The sequence below is a fragment of the Molothrus ater genome, unplaced genomic scaffold, assembly GCF_012460135.2.
Source record: "Molothrus ater isolate BHLD 08-10-18 breed brown headed cowbird unplaced genomic scaffold, BPBGC_Mater_1.1 matUn_MA527, whole genome shotgun sequence".
Lineage (NCBI taxonomy): Eukaryota > Metazoa > Chordata > Aves > Passeriformes > Icteridae > Molothrus > Molothrus ater.
This window is the reverse complement of record NW_023416704.1, coordinates 1-14,993: the sequence shown is the minus strand read 5'-3', so window position 1 is coordinate 14,993 and position 14,993 is coordinate 1. Positions and strand designations below refer to the sequence as shown.

General features: G+C 53.2%; 2 protein-coding genes across 2 annotated transcripts in view; one reads left to right on the top strand and one right to left on the bottom strand.

The window, feature by feature from the left end:
• The window catches only part of LOC118701225 (zinc finger protein 420-like), a gene marked incomplete at its 5' end in the record, with an annotated part of 56,364 nt that extends 47,724 nt beyond the window's left edge, over nucleotides 1–8,640 (top strand). The window contains one exon of the mRNA XM_036405853.1: nucleotides 7,741–8,640. Within this exon, the coding sequence (XP_036261746.1) occupies nucleotides 7,741–8,640 (900 nt within the window). The remainder of the gene's footprint in view (nucleotides 1–7,740) is intronic.
• Nucleotides 1,016–2,518, bottom strand: LOC118701226 (zinc finger and SCAN domain-containing protein 2-like). Its single transcript, XM_036405854.2, has 2 exons — nucleotides 2,467–2,518; nucleotides 1,016–2,088 (listed from the first exon to the last, which is right to left on the bottom strand). The coding sequence occupies exons 1-2, from the start codon at nucleotides 2,516–2,518 to the stop codon at nucleotides 1,016–1,018; spliced, it is 1,125 nt and encodes a 374-aa protein (XP_036261747.2).
• Nucleotides 8,641–14,993: the final 6,353 nt, after the last annotated feature.

The window sequence follows — 14,993 nt, the reverse complement described above, 5'->3', positions numbered from 1 at the left end:
CGTGACCCAGGAGCTTCACTAACACGGCCTGAAGCTCCCGCTGTGTCCATGACAGGAACCCCTGTGAGTGTCTGGGACATCCCGGCTCATTGGCAGCCTGGGGACTCCTGGGATGTCACCATGGAATGGCTGTGACTGCCTCTGACCACAGGGCTCTTTACCAGCCCAGAAACCCCTCGGAGGTCTCCATGGAGCCCCTGTCTCTGTCTGTGGCATTGCAGCTCTCGAACAGCCTGGAGATTCTTGGAATGTCCCCATGGAACCCCTCTGAGGGCTTGTGACAAATCTGATCCTTAGTAGGCAACCATCACCAGGCCCCTGTTGCTATGGGCAGTTTCCATAGCAACCATCACCAGCCCCCTGTTGCTATGCTCAGTCCCTTGGCAGCTCCATGGAGACCCCATGCCAGGGGTGGTTGCCATGGCCACCAGGGCTGGCACCAGCTGGGATGCTCGGTTTCCACGGGCCGGGCTTCAGGAATGGGATTCCCCAATTTCCTGCTCCCGCTAAAACCGCGCTGCCCTCACTGCCCTCTCACCTGCCATGGAAAGCACAAAAGGCAAAGATCCCGGGCTGGGGAAAGAACAATTTATTGGGAACAGCAACGAGATAAGGAACAAACAGGAACAGAAACAATATTGATAACAGAAGGGATAAGTAAAACTATTTACAGAGAAAACTACAACATCAACAACGAGTTCTTCCTGGCAATGTATTTCCTCCTGTCTGGAAAGGACACCCTTTTTCTCAGGGAGAGAGAGAGTCCCTTTCCTGCCCCTGGCAATGAACTGAGGTGGGAGTGAATGTAATGACAGGGCCATGGCCAGACCCTCATGTTCTCCAATCCCACATCATGTCATTGGCAGGGGCAACAAAAGGTACAGGTGTCTTCCCAGCATGGATCACAGGGAACACGGATCACCAGGGCCCTGACCAACGTGGGGTCTCCAATGGGGGATGAAGCTGGAGCAGTGCATGAAGCTCTTCCTGCAGTTGGGGCATTTGCAGGGCTTCTTTACTGGTGCCTCCGTTGGTGTCTGCTCAAGTGAGAGCTGCTGGTGAAGCTCTTCCCACACTGGGGACACTCGTAGGGCCTCTCCCCAGTGTGGATGCGGCGGTGGGTGATGAGGGTGGAGTTGTGCTTGAAGCCCTTCCCGCAGTCGGGGCAGAGGAAGGGCCTCTCATCCGTGTGAATGCGCTGGTGCTGGAGGAGCTGAGAGCTGGTGTGAAACCTCTTCTGACACTCGGGGCACTGGTAGGGCCTCTCCCCTGTGTGGATCATTTGGTGGATGATCATTTGGGGCTTCCTACTAAAGGTCATCCCACATTCCCCACAGTTGTATGGCCTTTCCCCAGTGTGGATCCTCTGGTGGCAGATCAAGAGAGACTTCTGCCTAAAGCTCTTCCCACATTCCCCACATTCATAGGGTCGTTCCCTGGTGTGGGTCTTCTGGTGGGAGATCAGGTTAGAGTTCTGGCTGAAGCTCATCCCACATTCCCCACACTTGTAGGGCTTCTCCCCGGTGTGGATCCGCTGGTGCCTGATGAGGTGGGAGTTGCGCTTGAAGCCCATCCCACAGTCAGGGCAGCGGAAGGGCCTCTCATCCGTGTGAATCCGCTCATGCAGGAGGAGATCGGAGTTGGTGTAAAACCTCTTCTGACACTGGGGACACTCGTAGGGCCTCTCCCTCTCCCCAGCGTGGATGCGCTGGTGGGTGATGAGGGTGGAGTTGCGCTTGAAGCCCTTCCCACAGTCAGGGCAGCGGAAGGGCCTCTCATCCGTGTGAATCTCCTGGTGCTGGAGGAGACTGGAGCTGGTCTGAAACCTCTTCTGGCACTCAGGACACTCATAGGGCCTCTCCCCAGTGTGGATGCGTTGGTGGATGATGAGGGCAGAGCTGCAGCTGAAGCCCTTCCCACACTCCCCACACTCGTAGGGCCATTCCCCAGTGTGGATCATCTGGTGGCTGATCAGGGTGCTGCTCTGCCTGAAGCTCTTCCCACACTCCAAGCACTTGTGGGGCTTCTCCCCATCAGGAGGCTGCCCATGGGCCACCAGCTCTGAGATCTGGCTGAAGCTCTGCCCACCTTCCTGGCTCAGGGTGGGTCTTTCCTCCTCAGAGCACCCTGGGCTGGGTTTGGAGGCCCTCTTCCTGTAGAATCTCTGGGGATTTTCCTCCCCATTGGATTCCTGTGCCCTGGAGCCACTCAAAATGGCCTCATCCATGAGTTTCTGCTGTGGGGATTTCACCTCTCTGGTCTCCATCCTCAGCTCCTTCCCGGGGGGAGGAAGGACAAGGAGAGGATGGGATTTGCCTCCGTGCCAGAGGGAAGGGGAAGGAGATCCCCCCAGTGCATCCCCGGCAGGACGGCATTGGCAGCAGGGTTGTCCTACAGCCAGGGGCTGTGCTGGGCTGGGAGATGGAGCAGGAGAGAGGGGGAAAGGGGCATTGACTTCCTCCTCACCTGCCTGGGTGTCCCGGGGCTCCTTCCTCTTCCTCACAGCCTCCTCCTCCATCTGGCAAAGGTTTGGGGATGTGAAATCCTGTTTTGGGAGGAAAGCAAGGGATGAGCGCATTGAATTTTTTACTGGTTTGAAGGCAAACCTGGGGAGGGTCTAGGCGATAATTACAATTTAATAAGAAAATGAAGATCAAGGCAATGATACAGAAACACTGCCTTAAACTGACCGAGTCAGGATATAACCTGACACCCTGCTGCTGGTCAGGCTGGTGGCTGCAGTCCCATTAAATGGTGGCTTCAGTCCTGTGGGAGTGATGAACGTGATTCTGTCCAAGCAGTGATCCTGTAGAAGGGTCTGGTCTTCCTCTGGAGGTCCAGGGGTGGTTCTGGAGCTCTTGTCCTCTGGGAATCCAGTAGGCAAGCTGCTCCTGGTGTTGCAAGGTTCACCTTATATGCAGGTAGGAATGCTTGGATCCTCCCCCTGGGCGGAGCATCCCACAATGGGATGATGGAATTTTATCAGTCCTGCAGTGACACTCAATGGCCCATTCACAGAAGATATCTCCCCTGGAGGGCGTTATCAGGGCTGAGTTATGGAAGAGATAAAGAACACCGCCCCACCTGTTTATAGCAGTTGATGAAGATGGGCATTGAAAACATGCATTGGGTTCCATCTTACACTGCAGCCTGAAACAGTGGGGGAATCCCTGCTCAGGGGGTGAACACCACCCCCCTTACCCAAACTGGCTCAGGTGTAAAACCCCCACCCCGGGAAGGCCACACACACAGGGGACAATGTCACACTTGCCCTGCCCCAGGGGAGGTCTCTGTCCCTCTCACTCTGTGGCTGTCCCTCCCTTTTCTCTTTCACAGGCCGGGGGGCTTTGCCAAATCTAAGAATAATTTTTTTTCTTTGTCCCTGTCACCTTTGTGACATCTACACAGAGCTTTCCCTTCCTTTTCATAATCTTTTCATAAAAGAGGAATTGCAATGTATTGGGCCGAATTTCAACTTTTCTTTTATCAGAATGTACCAGCAGCTGAGCTGGAGCTGTGCAGGACCAATGGATTTTGGAATTGCCACAAAATTGCTTGTACTGTCAGTTTATTCATGTTTGGGATTTGTTTTGGTTTTCACCACAAGTGACTTGCGGGAAGAGCAAATTCAAGCCATTTCATATCGGGTTAAGTTTGATTTTTGTCAAGAAACAACTTTACTTTTTCCAGTGCCCAGGGAATGCTCAAGGGGTTACTGAGCCTCTCACACTGGGGGATGCTTGGGAGGGCCATGGGAGGGTTGTCCCTGTCCCTGTCACCCCAGGCCATTCCCCAGGGGTGTCCCTGTCCCTGTCACCCCAGGCCATTCCCCAGGAGTGTCCCTGTCCCTCTCACCCCAAGCCATTCCCCAGGGGTGTCCCTGTCCCTGTCACCCCAGGCCATTCCCCAGGGGTCTCCATCATTCTCACCCCAGGGAATGCCTGGGGGGTCTCCCTCCCTCTCTCCCCTGTGCCAGGGGGTGCTCGGGGCAGTCTCTGTCCCTCTCAGCCCAGGGGATGCTCGGGGCTCTCTGTCCCCTGGCCCTGGGGGATGCTCGGGGGGTCTCCATCCCTCTGGCCTCACGCAATGCCTGTGCAGGGCTGGGCACCAGGGGCTCTGTGTCCCTCTCACCGCTGAGGCTGCTCGGGGCTGGGGGGGCTCTGCCACCTTCTCACCCCTGTGGAGGCCGGGGGGGTCTCTGTCCCTCTCAGCCCTGCTGGGACCGCACCCAAACATCATCGGGGCCACAGGGACAGAGACACCCCCAAAGCCCCAGAAGGGCTGAGCCTGGAATTTGGGTTGGGGCTGAGGATTTAGGAAGGGGCTGGAATTGGGGCTGGGCTTGGAGTTGGGGCTGAGATTTGGATTAGAGCAGGGATTGGGGTTAAGGCTAGACATGGGATTGGCTTTAGGGCTGGGGTTGGTATTGGGTCTGGGGCTAGACGAGTCTGGGACTGGGATGAGATTAAATACAGAACAGTGAGTGTTTCTAAATGTGGAGTGAGATTGAGACCAGGATCAGGGTCAGGTTTGGGACTGAGCTCACCCAGAGCGGGACAGGGAGGATGTCACTGTTGGAAGGTTTGGGGAAAATCCTGGATTGGGGAAAAACAAGGTGTGAATGCCTTGGGTTGGGGATTCCTCTTGCCCAAGTCCATCTCTAGAAGTCACCTGATGTCCAAAAATCAAGAGTGAATAAAAAAATCCACCAGGAGTTTCCCATTTCCAGTCTCATCCCTCTGGGCTTCTGGTGGTCCCCCATCTCAGGGCTGTTGGGGATCCCATGGGTCCTGGGGATCCACCCTCCCCAGGGTCCTGCTTAGGGATTCTGGGAGGTTTTGGAGTCCCAGGGTCCCCCTCTGAAGCCTCCCTTCAATCCAGCCACTTGGGCTTCCCCCTTCTTTCCACCACCCTGTCCTGGTTTAGGGCAACTTTGGTTGAAAACCTCCAAAAGGAGTTTCCTCTAGAATGCAGATTCAGAAGCCCCACCCTCAGCCAGTTCGGGAAAATATTTCCTTGGAGAAAAGTGGAAAAAAACTTTATTTACCAGGCAAAGCATTCACCAGCACAAAAATTGAACAATATTAAGCAATAAAACTTCCTGCTGCTCCAAAAGAGATGACAAACTCCACAAGTCCCTCCGAGGGCTGAAGCTCGGATCACTCAGTCTCTTATCAATCTCTTATCAGTCTCTTATTAGTCTCTTATCAGTCTCTTATCTGTCTCTTATCAGTCCCTCCAGTGCTGGAAATGCCACTGCCCAGGCCCGGCCAGGTGGCCACAGGTGGGAGCTGCCAGTGGTGTTCTGGGTGTTCAGTGCAGAGCAGGTTTAAACAGCTCCAAAGAAAAAGAAAAACCACAGTCCAGGGAGCTTCTCTTCCTCAGCGAGCTCAAAACTAACTAAAAGCAAAGGAGAGCTCTGTCCTGCCCTCTGTCCATCCAGGAGCCGGAATGTGGAGGAGTGAGTGCAGTGTCTGAAAACAAACTGCAGCTTCTTCCTCCTCCCCTTGGCTCTCAGAACCAGCCTTAAAGGTGCAGAACTCATTTCTGGGCTAAACGGACCGATGGGGCACGAGCATCATGAAGTCACCCCAGGACGCGCCCCTGTCAGGGTCAGGGGGTCCCGTCCCCGCCTCATCTCCGGGCTGCCGGGGGTGCCCCAGCTCCGGTATCGCCCCTTCCCCTCTCCCCGCCCCGGGGGTCCCCCGTTCCACAGCCCCGGCTCTCACGGGGATCCCCAAAACCAATGTCCCGCCCCGTCAGTACCGGGCCATCCCCACGTGGACCGCCGGGACCCTCCCGAGGGGCGATCGCGGCTCCTCTGCCCCCGAAAAAGCTCCTCTTAGGGAGCCCGGAGATATCCGGGGCTCGAGTCCGGGATCTGCCGGCTCCGAACACGCTCCAAAAAAATCCTCCCGGAGACCCGTGGTTGGAGTTATTTGGGAATTTAGCTACTTGAGCTGGGCTTCTTGTGGGACTTTTAGCAGCCTTGTGTTCCTCACCTTGGAGTAAATGAACTTTATCAGTCACTCTGATACCATTTGCTCCCTCTCCCCCTGTGATTTTAAGAAACTTTTCAAGGAAGGACAACAAAATATTTTCTTTTTCCTGGCTACCCACAACAGCCATTTTCCTCATAATTTCTCCCATAAGTTCCACAGGAGGAAGGAGGGACTGTTACCAAGTTTCCAAGAGTTCCTCCAGAGAGAACCACAACCTCTTCAGAGGGAACCAGGCTGTTGTCAAAGGCACTTGGAGTCAGACAACAGTGCCCTGAACTCACTGTGCCAAAATAATGTTGCAATTTGGTTAAGAAAATTTCCGGAGTAATGCCTCCACCTCAATTAAGGTGCTAACAAGACCAAATCCAAGGTGGATTTTATTAAACAGTAAATGTGAGGTAGAGTTGGAAAGAAAGAGAAAAGGGGGGGAGAGCAAAGGAGTGACAGGGACAGAGACCTCCCCTGGGGCAGGGCAAGTGTGACATTGTCCCCTGTGTGTGTGGCCTTCCCGGGGTGGGGGTTTTACACCTGAGCCAGTTTGGGTAAGGGGGGTGGTGTTCACCCCCTGAGCAGGGATTCCCCCACTGTTTCAGGCTGCAGTGTAAGATGGAACCCAATGCATGTTTTCAATCCCCATCTTCATCAACTGCTAGAAACAGGTGGGGCAGTGTTCTTTATCTCTTCCATAACTCAGCCCTGATAACGCCCTCCAGGGGAGATATCTTCTGTGAATGGGCCATTGAGTGTCACTGCAGGACTGATAAAATTCCATCCTCCCATTGTGGGATGCTCCGCCCAGGGGGAGGAGCCAAGCATTCCTACCTGCATATAAGGTGAGCCTTGCAACACCAGGAGCAGCTTGCCTACTGGATTCCCAGAGGACAAGAGCTCCAGAAGCACCACTGGACCTCCAGAGGAAGACCAGACCCTTCTACAGGATCACTGCTTGGACAGAATCACGTTCATCACTGCAACAGGACTGCAGCCACCATTTAATGGGACTGCTGCCACCACCCTGAAGAGCAACAGGGTGTCAGGTTATATCCTGACTCTGTCAGTTTAAGGCAGTGTTTCTGCATCATTGCCTTGATCTTCATTTTCTTATTAAATTGTAATCCTGGTTAAGACCCTCCCCAGGTTTGCCTTCAAACAAGTACAAAATTCAATGTACTTATCCCTTGTTTTCTTCTCAAAACAGGATTTTCCATCCCGTGAACTTGGCCAGATGGAGGAGGAGGCTGTGAGGAAGAAGAAGGTGCCCCAGGAGCCCCAGGCAGGTGAGGAGGAAGTCAGTGCCCCTTTCCCCCTCTCTCCTGCTCCATCTCCCAGCCCAGCACAGCCCCCGGCTGTAGGACAACCCTGCTGCCAACCCCGTCCTGCCGGGGATGCACTGGGGGGATCTCCTTCCCCTTCTCTCTGGCACGGAGGCAAATCCCATCCTCTCCTTGTCCTTCCTCCCCCAGGGAAGAAGATGAGGATGGAGACCAGGGAGGGCAAATCCCTGTGGCAGAATCTCGTGGAAGAGCCCATTTTGAGTGGCTCCACGGTGCAGAATTCCAACAGGGAGGACAAGTTCCAGAGATCCCACAGGAGAAGGGGCTCCAAACCCAGCCCAGGGCGCTCTGAGGAGGAAAGACCCACCCTGAGCCAGGAAGGTGGACAGAGCTTCAGCCAGAGCTCAGAGCTGGTGGTCCCTGAGCAGCTTCATGATGGGAAAAAGCCCCACAAGTCCTTGGAGTGTGGGCAGAGCCTCAGGCAGAGCAGCACCCTGATCAGCCACCAGATGATCCACACTGGGGAATGGCCCTACGAATGTGGGGAGTGTGGGAAGGGCTTCAGCTGCAGCTCCACCCTTTTGACCCACCAGTGCATCCACACTGGGGAGAGGCCCTACAAGTGTCCCCAGTGTCAGAAGAGGTTTCACACCAGCCCTGATCTCGCCAGGCACCGGCAGATTCACACAGAGGAAAGGCCCTTCCACTGCCCTGATTGCGGAAAGGGCTTCCAGCGCAACTCCCACCTCATCAGGCACCAGCGCATCCACACTGGGGAGAGACCCTACGAGTGCCCCACGTGTGGGAAGAGGTTTCAGACCAGCTCAAATCTCCACCTGCATGAGCGGATTCATGCGGATGAGATGCCCTTTTACTGCCCTGATTGCGGAAAGGGCTTCAAGCTCAACTCCCACCTCATCAGGCACCAGCGCATCCACACTGGGGAGAGACCCTACGAGTGCCCCACGTGTGGGAAGAGGTTTCAGACCAGCTCAAATCTCCGCCTGCATGAGCGGATTCACGCGGATGAGAGGCCCTTTTACTGCCCTGATTGCGGAAAGGGCTTCCAGTGCAACTCCTACCTCATCAGGCACCAGCGCATCCACACTGGGGAGAGACCCTACGAGTGCCCCACGTGTGGGAAGAGGTTTCAGACCAGCTCAAATCTCCGCCTGCATGAGCGGATTCACGCGGATGAGAGGCCCTTTTACTGCCCTGACTGCGGAAAGGGCTTCAAGCAAAACTCCCACCTTGTCACCCACCAGCGCATCCACACTGGGGAGAGGCCCTACGAGTGTCCCCAGTGTGGGAAGAGCTTCACCAGCAGCTCGCACTTGACAAAACACCAACGGAGCCACCAGTAAATGAAGCCCTGCAAATGCCTCGATTGCAGGAACAGCTTCATGCACCACTCCAATTTCAACCCCCATGGGAGAACCCACATTGGAAAGAGCCCTGGTGATCCATGTTCCCTGTGATCCATGCTGGGAAGACACCTGTACCTTGTCCTGCCCTTGCCGATGACCTGATGTGGGATGGAAGAACATGAGGGTCTGGCCATGGCCATGTCATTACATTCACTCCCACCTCAGGTCATTGCCTGGGACAGGAAAGGGACTCTTTCTCTCTCTCCCTGAGGAGAAGGGTGTCCTTTCCAGGCAAGAAATATTGTAGCCAGGCAGACCCTGTGAGTTGTGTTGTAGTTTTCCCTGTAAAGAGTTTTATTCATCCCTTCTGTTATCAATATTGTTTCAGTTCCTGTTTGTTCCTTATCTCGTTGCTGTTCCCATTAAATTGTTCTTAACCCAGTCCGGGATCTTTGCTTTTTCTGCTTTCCATGGGAGGCGGGAGGGCAGCGAGGGCAGCGCGGTTTTAGCAGGAGCAGGAAATTGGGGAATCCCATTCCTGAAGCCTGGCCCGTGGAAACCGAGCATCCCAGCTGGTGGCAGCCCTGGTGGCCATGGCAGCAGCCTTGGGAGCGGGTCCCAGGCTGGGGCTGTGGGAACCTCTTCCCTCTGGTGCCCAGGGACAGGAGTGGAGGGAGCGGCTGCAGCTGAGTCGGGGCAGGCTCAGCTTGGATGTCAGGAAAAGGTTTTTGCCCAGAGGCTGCTGGGGCCCTGGCCAGGCTCCCCAGGGAAGGCTCCCAGCTCCAGGGCTCTCTGAGCTGCAGCAGCGTTTGGCCAGCGCTGCCAGGCCCAGGCGGGCATTGTTGGGGTGTCCTGTGCAGGGCCAGCAGTTGGACTGGAGGATCCTGATGGGTCCCTCCCAGCTCAGCCAATTCTGTGCTTCTGGGATCCCATCAGCCTGGGGATGGGGCTGCCAATGGTTGCCATGGCAACCGCCTCTGGCTGCAGGCCTGAGCTGGTGTCCATGGCAACCACCCCTGGCATGGGGTCTCCATGGAGCTGCCAAGGCACTGAGCAAAGCAACAAGGGGCTGGTGATGGTTGCCATGGAAACTGACCATAGCAACAAGGGCTGGTGATGGTTGCCATGGTAACTGAGCATAGCAACAGGGGGATGGTCATGGTTGCCATGGATACTGACCATAGCAACAGGGGGCTGGTGATGGTTGCCTGCTCAGGATCAGATTTGTCACAGGCCCTCAGAAGGGTTCCATGGGATCTTTCCAAGAGTCTCCAGGCTGTTCCAGAGCTGAAATGTCACAGGCAGAGTCAGGGGCTCCATGAAGACCTCCCAGGCCTTTCTGGGGATGGTAAAGAGCCCTGTGGTCTGAGGCAGTCACAGCCATTCCATGGTGACACCCCAGGGCACCTTGGGCTGCAAAGGCACCGATCTGTCACAGGCACTCACAGGGGCTCCACGGTGACATCCCAGGAGTCCCCAGGCTGTCAAAGAGCCGGGATGGCCCAGACACTCACAGGGATTCCTGTCATGGGCACAGTGGGAGCTTCAGGCAAAGTTTATTAGAGAAACTCCTGTTGGGTCTCGAGGTGCAGAAAGGAGCCCCAATAGCCCCCAGAGATCCCCAAATCTCAGCACTGAATCAGAGATGACACCAACTCAGATCAGAAGGCTAAGGGCTAAAAGCCACCTGTTTTTTCAATGCTCTTCTTTTATATCTTGGTTTTCTACAGGTGGACCTCATTGGTCATTTAATCAACACATTTCACATGATTGGCCAATTAAGACAACACCCTTCAGTAAACAACTTTATGGAAAAAAGCCAACTTATTTCAAACATTGTCGGGGCACCAGTTATTGATGTTTGTTTTATGTTGGGCCTTTCTGGGGGCACCCTTGATGGGGTAAACCCTCTGTAGCAGTTCTGTGCCATGTAAAAGGAGATGCATGGGACTTTTTTGGTCTTCAGCTTCTTGTTTATGGTTATCTTATCTAAAGTTTTGCATTGCTGTCCACACCAGGCTCAGCACACTGGAAAAGCACCGCAAAATGGCCCAAAATGTACGGTTTCAAGGTCTTTTAAGGTTGTCTCATCCAATTAACTCTTAAAACCTACATTATTTCCACTTATCTGCCCATACCTCTCCCCTTGACTGTCCACATAACCTCTGCACTCTGCTTTCCTTGACCAATCACCCTGTGCCACCAACACTGCAGAAAATTGACTAGAAGAAGAAGAAGACAGGGACTACACCCCAATTCCTCCATCTTGCTTCCTATCTACACCATACTAAAAATCTCAAAACCTAAATTTCTCACCCAAGTGACATGCTATACTAGCCTCTAATCTATTTCACACTTGGGTAAATTCTAATCTGTCTCAAAGTCTTGGAAGTCCTCTCCATTGGTGAAGGTTCAAGGCAGTGTTTCTCTGGGGGTCAGGATTCCTCAGAGCAGACAGAGAAATATTCCTTGTAACCTGGATTCCCACACATTTAACCTAAAAAACTTTGAAGATTTTAAGTTATCCAAAAATGTTCCAGGTAAGTAGGATTAGAAGGAGATGAAATAGAGAACAACAGAAAGATAGAAGATCCAGAGAAAGACACACAGATGGGTACCAACTGCTCAGGTTCCAGCATGACAACAAAAGAAACACCAGGAGAAGGCAGGATCCAGAGTCTGGGCTGGCCTCATGCTCCGGCTTTTAACGCCCTGGGACTTCATGGCCCTGCCCCTGGGGTGGGACTGCCAGTTGCTTGTCCAATCAGAGCCAGGGTAGCACCAGCTGCTAGTGTGTGATTGATTGATTGACAGCTGGGCCAATCAGAGCTGGGTTAGTACCGCCCCTGCGTGTGATTGACAGGTCTGCCAGGCCAGGGCTGGGGGTGGGGCTCTGTCCCACCACAAACCAAAGCCTGACCTGGCCCTGGCCCGACATGGGACAGGTCTGCCTGGTTTGGCCTCCTGGGGGCTGTCTGACAGGTCCCACTGAATTTGGCATGTCAAGGGCCACTTCCCATCTGACCGTGAAGCACTGGGGCTTTTATTCCCATGGGAGAGAACTGTCTTTCTTGTCTAGGCACCCATGGCCAAAATTGGGATTCTGCATCTAAAATTCTCTATATCCAAGGGTTACTCCCAGACAAAATCTGCCTGTACAGTCAAGTCTGGCCAGCCTTGGCCTCTGGTGACTGCCTCTCATCTGCCCCTGCCCCACTGGGGCTCACTTGTTTCCTTCCTATGGAGACCATTGTGACACTGCAGGCTCTTGTGGAACCTGTTACACTGTAGGAACTTGTGGAACCAAGGAGAACATTGTGACCCTGCAGGGTACCCTGGATCCAAGGGGCCACTGTGACACTGTGGGGCCTCATGGAACCAAGGACATCATTGTGGCTCTGTTGGGCCACATGGTCCCAAGGGGCCAGTGTGAAGCAGCAGGGCTTTGTGGAACCAAGAGGCCATTGCTGCATTTCAGGGCCTCGTGGAGCCAAAGGGCCATTGTGATCCTGCAGGGCACTGTGGATCCATGGAGAGCATTGTGGCACTGCAAGGCCCCATGGAACCATGGAGACCATTGTGACACTGTGGGGCCTCATGGAAGGAAGGGGCCATTGTGACACTATGGGAACTTGTGGAACCAAGGGAATCATTGTTGCACTACTAGGCCCCAATGGAACCAAGGGGCCATTGGACACAGCCAGGCTTCATGGAACCAATAGACCATCATGACACTGTGGGGCCTTGTGGAACCATGGAGACCATGAAGATCCTTAAGGACTTGTGTAACCAAGGGGCCATTATGGCACCTGAGGGCATCATGGAAGCAAGGAGCCATTGTGACACTGCAGGGCCCTGTGGAACCAAGGGAACATGAAATAGGTGTGGCTGCCTTGGCCTCCCAGGGGTCACCTGGCAGGTCTGGCTGACCTTGGAATGTGGAAGGCCACTCCCATCAGTTCCTGAAACACTGGGGCTCTGGGCTTTCCTTTGTATGGAAAAGAACTGTCCATCTTTTCGAGGTATCCATGCCCAAAATTAGGATTCCACCTCCAAATTTCTGTGTATCCAAGGATTGCTGCCAGACAAAAGCTGCCAGGACAGAAAGGTCTGGCTGGTCTTTTACTCCTGAGTGCCAGAACTCACCTGTTTTCTAAACACGGGAAAGGGCTCTGTGCTTTTCTTTGTATGGAAAAAATCATCCTTCTCTAGGCACAAATGTCTAAAATTAGGATTTCACATTCATAATTTTGAATATTCACGGGTTGCTCCAAGCAAACCTGCCAGGACAGACAGGTCAGGCTTGCCTTGGCTTGTGGTGGTTGCTGTTCATCAGCTCCTGAAAAACAAGCTCCGTGCTTTCTTTCCTATGGAGACCAATGTGACATTTGGGAGCCTTGTGAAATGAAGGGGCCATTGTGACACTGCAGAGCACCATGGATCCAAGGGACCATTGTGACACTGTGGAGCCTCGTGGAACCAAGGACATCATTGTGGCTCTGTTTGGCCGCATGGTCCCAAGGGCCATGCAAATCAGCGGTGTGGGAGTTAGCCCAGCTGTAACTCAGAGTCAGCCAGATTTTACCCCAGAAGAAATGGGCATGAGTTTCAAGTCCTAGGAATCATTTGTTTAACTTAGGGTGAGGTTGAGAGTTCCCCCATAAGCCTTTAATGTTGTTATGCTAACTTGTCCAAGTTCTACTCCCCTATTGGTTACTTGTTTCTTCTATAGGTTTATTGTTCTAGTTTTCTAGCCCCAAGTGTCTGTGTTGCTGCTTCCCCTTTGTCTCAGGTCTTAGGATTCTGCCCCTAATACTGTGCTTGACTTCTCCCATGTTTATTGTTTTTCACCCTGTTATTAAAGTTCTTTTTGGCAACTCCATCAAACCCACGCCTTTTCATTTTCGCCCACCTTGCTCTTGAGTCAGGGAACCAGAGAGGTTTGTCACAGCCACCCTCATTGTGACCTTTGGCGCCCTAACAGGGACCATGACACTCAGGGCTCCCTGTGTCAGTCACGTCAGCTGGGGTTGGCTGATGGATAGGCCAGTGCTCCCCGGGATTTTGGATTGTGCTGCGCCCGGTGGATTGATCGTTGGGACCTTGGCCAGGATCAGCAGGGACAACGACGGTTTCACCTGCATAGGATTGCAGGTGGTTTGGGGAAATACAAGACATTTATTGCCCATTTTGCCACTGTCTTTTATAATATGCACCCATGTCCCATAACTGATTTGTGGTCTTTTAGTGGCTCTTCCCCATAAGGCAGGGAAAGAGAAAAATGGGCAGCCAGATGTCCAAAGTAGAAAGGAGCATATATGGATGCTTTAAGTTAATTCTCAGTGATCATGGCAAAGTATTTTCAAAGAAGAAATTAAAATCAATTGTGATGTGGATCATTAAAAATTTTCCAGATGCCTCTGTTGATGAAATCCATACCACTGAATTTTAGGACTCAGTGGAGTTAAATGTACAACCTTTTGATCAAAAGGGACCCCATTGCACCCTGCATGCTCCCCATCTTCCACACCATCCTTGAGACCCTTCACCAGCAAGCAGCGTGTTGAAAACTCAATCCATTGGTCACTCCTAACTCGGGACCTCCCCTCAAACCTGCCTTTCTCAGACCTTCCACGATGGTCCAAGATGGCAATGGCCACGCGGTCTTGGAGCATCATGCCCTGGAGACTCAAGACGGAAGGAGCCTGAATGTGGCTCGGGAGCCCAACCATCCTCCCTCCATCCTGGCTCCTCCACTTCCTGCTACCACAACCTTCTCTTCCACCCTGAATGAACATCCAGACTCCACCCCCACAACTGCAGGTCACGCCCACACTGTCAATCATTCCACTTCCACCCTGGGCCATGCCTCCAGAACTCCACCCTGGAAGTCCGCCATCCTAAATCAAGGCCCTTCCTCCCCAACACCTGACAAAATGCCAGCGTCCTCTGCCTCACCCTCCAGCAACAATATAACCCCATGATCCAAGATACTAAGCCCAACTGTCACACTATTTCTAATCCAAATGTTTCTCCCCCAAGTTATTCTTCCTCCCAGAAGACAGTTTGGACTCCCCAGAGCCACCTCGCCCCTCAACCTCAGAAGATCCCTAGAAAGGATTCGGAAAGAAGCAGTTAAGGAAGAGACAGGCAAATAGTCTCGAAACTCCTCGTTGCCCCTGTATGTTATGAAAGAAGGGGCAGAATCCCAGGTATCAGCCATTGGTTTATGGGAAATCAAGGATCTGTGTACGCAGCTAAAGACCATAGGAAGGACTTACCTTGTTTTAATGGCCTAATGAGGGCCATGTTTACAGCACATGCTTTAACCCCTTATAATTTAAAATATT

Excerpts from the sequence above, each read along its gene's own strand:
- LOC118701226 (XM_036405854.2), bottom strand. The coding sequence starts at position 2,518 with ATGGAGGAGGAGGCTGTGAGGAAGAGGAAGGAGCCCCGGGACACCCAG. Across the intron at positions 2,089-2,466 it reads GCCCCGGGACACCCAGGCAG|GTGGGCAGAGCTTCAGCCAG; the intron begins GTGAGGAGGAAG and ends TGAGCCAGGAAG.